General features: G+C 44.4%; 1 protein-coding gene across 16 annotated transcripts in view; it reads left to right on the forward strand.

Annotated features, from left to right (window-relative positions):
- Positions 1–5,288, forward strand: part of DOCK9 (dedicator of cytokinesis 9) — a 306,369-nt gene extending 301,081 nt beyond the window's left edge. For 12 of the 16 annotated variants that reach the window (XM_030922003.1, XM_030922011.1, XM_030922001.1 and 9 more), the window contains 3 exons: positions 1,321–1,421; positions 1,557–1,695; positions 4,031–5,288. In XM_030922003.1, the coding sequence (XP_030777863.1) occupies positions 1,321–1,421; positions 1,557–1,695; positions 4,031–4,153 (363 nt within the window). In that variant the 3' untranslated portion in view covers positions 4,154–5,288. The remainder of the gene's footprint in view (positions 1–1,320; positions 1,422–1,556; positions 1,696–4,030) is intronic. The other 4 variants (XM_030922008.1, XM_030922005.1, XM_030922006.1 and 1 more) reach the window with 1 other exon arrangement.
- The last annotated feature ends 712 nt before the right edge of the window (positions 5,289–6,000 follow it).

The following is a 6,000-nucleotide window of genomic DNA, read 5'->3' on the forward strand; positions in this document are numbered from 1 at the left end:
GCAAGAAATTCCATGTTGAAATGAGAAGATTAAGTTTATACTCATACCTACCAAAGTAACAACAAAGTTGCAGCCAGAGGGAATTAACGTTATCGTTTTATTTGCGTATTTCTGTAATTGTTTCATCAAGCAGCTCCCTGGCACTGCAGCTTGACTGGGCAGAGCCGTCTGTGGAGCTTCTTGGTATTGCACTCCAAGATCTTGTTATTAGACCTTATGGAGTCTCATCAGCCTTCCTCTTTCTATCTTCTTCAAATATGGACTGTCTTGTATCATTTTAGATGATCAGTCATTTGGGTCGTCTTCAGGTGATTAATACGGTTCCCCCCACACACCAGCCTGGTGCTGAGTTCCACCCTCACGCATCTTGGGCTGTTCACCCATTGCTCCTGGCTCAGAGGCCCCCCTCTGACCACTGTGGCTGGAACCCTCCTGTCTCCCCACGTCTGGTGTGAGTTCCTGTGGCTCAGTTTTCCTGCCATTGCTAGACAAGTCCTGTCTACCATGGGTCAGAACCACACACGGACAGCTCCCCTAATTCCTTGCTGAGCTCACCAGACCTTCCGGGAAATATCATGCAGTGACCACATAGTCACGTTCTTTCCCAGGCTGTCTCAGATGCCTAGAACATTCTTCTTCCCATCTCAGTGTGTCCAACCTTCTTTCTCACCATATTCTTACCTTTCCTTACATATCCAAAATCCGCAGACTCTTCTTAGCTGCTTGGAAGGGTGATGCAGGGTTCTGCTTCACTCACCCCTGCTGTCTGCTCTCCAGCACACCGCAAATGCTCACTTCATCCAAGGATAGCAAATCAATTTGCCCATGGTTGTCTATACAATTCAATGAAATGAACAGTTGGTTTTTAAAAACTGGAACAGTTACTGTACTTTTCAGTTTTTCACTGAATTCACCGGATTGGCCTGTTAGCTCAGTGTAGTGCGGCACAAATCCCCGTGACTAAACACCTTGGAAGTAAGAATCCTTGACCTGGATTTGGAAGACCTGGGCTGTGATCTCTGATGTTTTGCTTATTGGCTGTTCGCACTTGAACAGGCCCCTAAGTTTTCCAAGCATTGGTTTCTTCTTACATGAAATAAACCATCACCACAAGTGCCCCGAAGATGGCTGAGATCACGGAATCAAGCGGTGTGCGACAGAGTGAGCTTTATCGTTTCTTTTTGGGCTTAAGTTCCTGGAAGGCAGGGATTGTGAGTAGCTCACAGCGACAGGCTTTTTAGTGCCTGCAAACTGAAACCGAGCAGATTATCGTGGTAATCTTCCTCCTAATGCAACTGAAAACCTTTGCTCTTTGTCTAGGTCAATGCTGGCCCACTGGCCTATGCGCGAGCTTTCTTAGATGACACAAACACAAAGCGATACCCTGACAATAAAGTGAAGCTGCTTAAGGAAGTGTTCAGGTAAAGCACACTGAAAGCATCTTTTTCTCTTCAAGTATTGAACATTTCTGTGCTCATTCGGGAGAGAGATGCTGCTGGTCGGACTCATGCCTCATCCTCTGCATGCCTTTGTTTCTCCCGCCTGTACCATTCCAGGCAATTTGTGGAAGCTTGCGGTCAAGCCTTAGCGGTAAACGAACGTCTGATTAAAGAAGACCAGCTCGAGTATCAGGAAGAAATGAAAGCCAACTACAGGGAAATGGCGAAGGAGCTTTCTGAAATCATGCATGAGCAGGTAAGGGCCGCGATGGCTCCAACGACTTGGAGTTCTTGGTTAGGGGTGTGAAGTACATCCTATCATGACCTACGCCACCTGATATCCTTCCAGAACCGTGGCATCTGAAGGAGAATGTGGCATACCACACTCCTGCCATGCTCTAGCCCCAGGTCATTTGGGAACAGCTAACAGATTGCCCATATGCTGTTATCCACGCAGGCAGGGGAGAGCAGGCCCGCCTCCTCGTGGCTCTAAGAGGTGGCCGTGTTTCCTAAGCTTTCTCTCTCCCCACCTCATCTAGCCAAAAAGAAAAGGAAAAACTCACACGAAAATATCCATACTGTTCTGACAACTTTATTCCTTTAATCCTTTGAAAAAAGCAGGACTTGCCAACCTGGTTTAAGGAATTATCTGTTGCATTCAATGTTTTTGCCATTTAAAAATACAGACCGATTCTGTTTTTGATGACGTACAGCGGGCCTTAGCACCCCAGTGGATTCTCCTTTAAGTTCCTTGTCACTGCAGGGCATCTTCCTTGATTATTTTGCTGTTATCTCCTTCCTGTGGGTTTCTTCAGTAGGATTCTGTGTGTGGGCTCAGCTGTCACAGAGGAGATGGTGACCCATACCCAGGGAATGCCTAGAGCAGCATCCACATTGTTTTGTTGTTTTTTTTTTGGGAGGGGTCTGTCTCAGTCACTGTCCTTTCTCTATAATTGACATTAGCACCTTGATAACATAGAACTGCTCTGTCTGGCCTCTCCATTACCGTCCTTCAGTCTGGCATAGTGGAAGCCAGGGCCATTTGTGGAGTTATCCTATCCCCTGACAGTTTAGTTAGGACATTTTCATTGCAGGAAACGAATGTCAGTGTGTGAGCTTTAACTCACTTGCTTTTTTTCTCCTCCATGCTAACATGTTCAGCTGGGATGGTAATGTCATTTTTAAATTTTATTTTTCTGATAATCTGACTCAGAAAAAGCTATTACTTTTTTTAGTTTGAGCAACTGCAGACATTGGCATAATGACAGTACATGGGCAGAGGAAAGCACCCTCTTCTGGACATTTTAAAAAGTAGAGGCCAGACGTGGTAGCTCACTCCTGTAATCCCAGCACTTTGGGAGGCCAAGGCAGGTGGATCATCTGAGGTCAGGAGTTCGAGACCAGCCTGGCCAACATGGTGAAACCCCATCTTTACTAAAAAATACAAAAATTAGCTGGGCGTAGTGGTGCACACCCTAGTCTCAGCTACTCGGGAGGCTGAGGCAGGAGAATTGGTGCAGCCCAGGAGGTGGAGGCTGCAGTGAGCCAAGATTATGCTGCTGCCCTCCAGCCTGGGCAACAGAGCAAGACTCCATCTCAAAAAAAAAAAAAAAAAAGAAAAAGAAAAAATTGAAACGATTAGAGGAATGAATGTCTGAATAATTAAGCAGAACAGGAGGGACTCATGGGAACCAATTTTTGGAGAAAACTTGAGATCTTTTCTGTGGAGCCTCCAGATTCCTATAGAATGGAGAGTTTGGTCAGTGGGTGCTGACATTGGGCACTAGAGAAGATGGAAGTAGTAAGAGATCATGGGCTGAAACTGTCAAACTCCCAGAGTACGGGGATATTTAATGCACTTGCTGTCAACTGCACCGTGAACTTTCCATTATGCCAACAGCTGTGAAGACTGAGCCCCTTTGAACCCCTGAAGGGCTGTGGTGGGGGTAGACCTGCTTTGGTGTTTACCGGGGAGCCTCTGCTGGAGGTCAAGACCTACACTCAGATCCTTCCAGGCACCACTGGGCATGGAAAAATACTTGTTCAGGGTCAGAGGAGTAGCCACCCTCTCCCAAGACAAAATCTGTAAGACCCTGAGAAAAGGAGGCAGGAAAGAAACGCAAATGCTCCAGATTTATTTTTAAAGGCTTTTTCAAGGTCAAGGCTAGGTTGTGTCCCAGTCAAGCACATGTAGGTAGACCTCATGTTGCCTTATGATCTGGTGAGCCTAGAAGGCTCTCCATTCGCTAGCTTTGTAAAGGAAACAAAATGTGCTGTTCTTGACTTTCTCCTAATAATCCTCACCTGAGAACAGGCATTCACTAGATAAGCTGCAAGTCTCCCTCTGTAAACCACCAGCCAGGCTTTTCAGGTGCTCATCACTCACGTGATGGAGTGAGTGTAGACTTGTGTGTGTGATGTGGGGTGCAACACTTTGAGAAATATCTGCTTGCATCCTTACACTCAGTAACATTGTGTTGCACGTGGCAACAATGCCTTAAACTCTGTAACATTGTGTTACACTTGGTAACATTGTGTCACACATGGCAACATTGTGTTGCACTCAGTAACATTGTGTTTCTGTCCTCGAGATCTGCCCCCTGGAGGAGAAGACGAGCGTCTTACCGAATTCCCTTCACATCTTCAATGCCATCAGTGGGACGCCAACAAGCACAATGGTTCACGGGATGACCAGCTCGTCTTCGGTCGTGTGATTACACCTCATGGCCCGATTGTGGGGACTTGCTTTGTCATTTGCAAACTCAGGATGCTTTCCAAAGCCAATCACTGGGGAGACCGAGCACAGGGAGAACCAAGGGGAAGGGGAGAGAAAGGAAATAAAGAACTATGTTATTTCTTAACAGATTTTCTATAGGAGTTGTAAGAAGGTGCACATATTTTTTTAAATCTCACTGGCAATATTCAAAGTTTTCATTGTGTCTTAACAAAGGTGTGGTAGACACTCCTGAGCTGGACTTAGATTTTATTCTTCCTTGCAGAGTAGTGTTAGAATAAATGGCCTACAGAAAAAAAGGTTCTGGGATCTACATGGCAAGGAGGGCCGCACTGACATTGATGCCTGGGGGACCTTTTGCCTCGAGGCCAAGCTGGAAAATCTTGAAAATATTTTTTTTTTTCCTGTGGCACATTCAGGTTGAATACAAGAACTATTTTTGTGACTAGTTTTTGATGACCTAAGGGAACTGACCATTGTAATTTTTGTATCAGTGAACCAGGAGATTTAGTGCTTTTATACTCATTTCCTTGCATTTAAAAATATATGAAAGCTTAAGGAATTATGTGAGCTTAAAACTAGTCAAGCAGTTTAGAACCAAAGGCCTATATTAATAAACACAACTATGCTGAAAAGTACAAAGTAGTACAGTATATTGTTATGTACATATCATTGTTAATACAGTCCTGCCATTCTGTACATATATGTATTACATTTCTACATTTTTAATACATGAGCTTCTGCATTAAGTTTAATTGTGATAAATCTGTGCTGTTCCAGTATATGCAATACACTTTAATGTTTTATTCTTGTACATAAAAATGTGCAATATGGAGATGTATACAGTCTTTACTATATTAGGTTTATAAACGGTTTTAAGAATTTCATCCTTTTGCCAAAATGGTGGAGTATGTAATTGGTAAATCATAAATCCTGTGGTGAATGGTGGTGTAATTTAAAGCTGTCACCATGTTATATTTTCTTTTAAGACATTAATTTAGTAATTTTATATTTGGGAAAATAAAGGTTTTTAATTTTATTTAACTGGAATCACTGCCCTGCTGTAATTAAACATTCTGTACCACATCTGTATTAAAAAGACATTGCTGACTATTTGGGAGTGGCTGCTGGGTGTTTATTGTTCAGCAGTCCTAAGGGAACAGGATACCAAAATCCTCAAGGGTGAAATCACACGGGGTCTGAAATTTTTTTTTTTTTTTTTTTTTTTTTTTTTTTTTTTTTTTTTTTTTTTGAGACGGAGTCTTGCTCTGTCGCCCAGGCTGGAGTGCAGTGGCACGATCTCGGCTCACTGCAAGCTCCGCCTCCCGGGTTCCCGCCATTCTCCTGCCTCAGCCTCCCGAGTAGCTGGGACTACAGGCACCCGCCACCGTGCCCAGCTAATTTTTTGTATTTTTTAGTAGAGACAGGGTTTCACCGTGTTAGCCAGGATGGTCTCGATCTCCTGACCTCGTGATCCACCCGTCTCGGCCTCCCAAAGTGCTGGGATTACAGGCTTGAGCCACCGTGCCCAGCCTGAAGTTTTCTTTAAAATACTTGAGCGGGGAAAAAAAGAGTGGGTAGAGATCACAGGAGTGACAGATGCTCATCATTGTTGAGGCTGAAGTTGGGTGCATGGGGAAGCATGATACCCGTTTCTCTACTTCTGTGGAAGTTTCCAGGATACGGATTCCCAAGCGGGTCACGTCTTCAGAGGACCTGGATGAATGCTTTGTTGGACCATGGTCGGAATCTAAATCATACCTCTTGCTTGCTCTTGCTTTTTCCCCTTCGGCTGTAGCAAGACATCCATCTTTATCCCCTCCCTTA

The sequence above is a fragment of the Rhinopithecus roxellana genome, chromosome 18, assembly GCF_007565055.1.
Source record: "Rhinopithecus roxellana isolate Shanxi Qingling chromosome 18, ASM756505v1, whole genome shotgun sequence".
NCBI lineage: Eukaryota > Metazoa > Chordata > Mammalia > Primates > Cercopithecidae > Rhinopithecus > Rhinopithecus roxellana.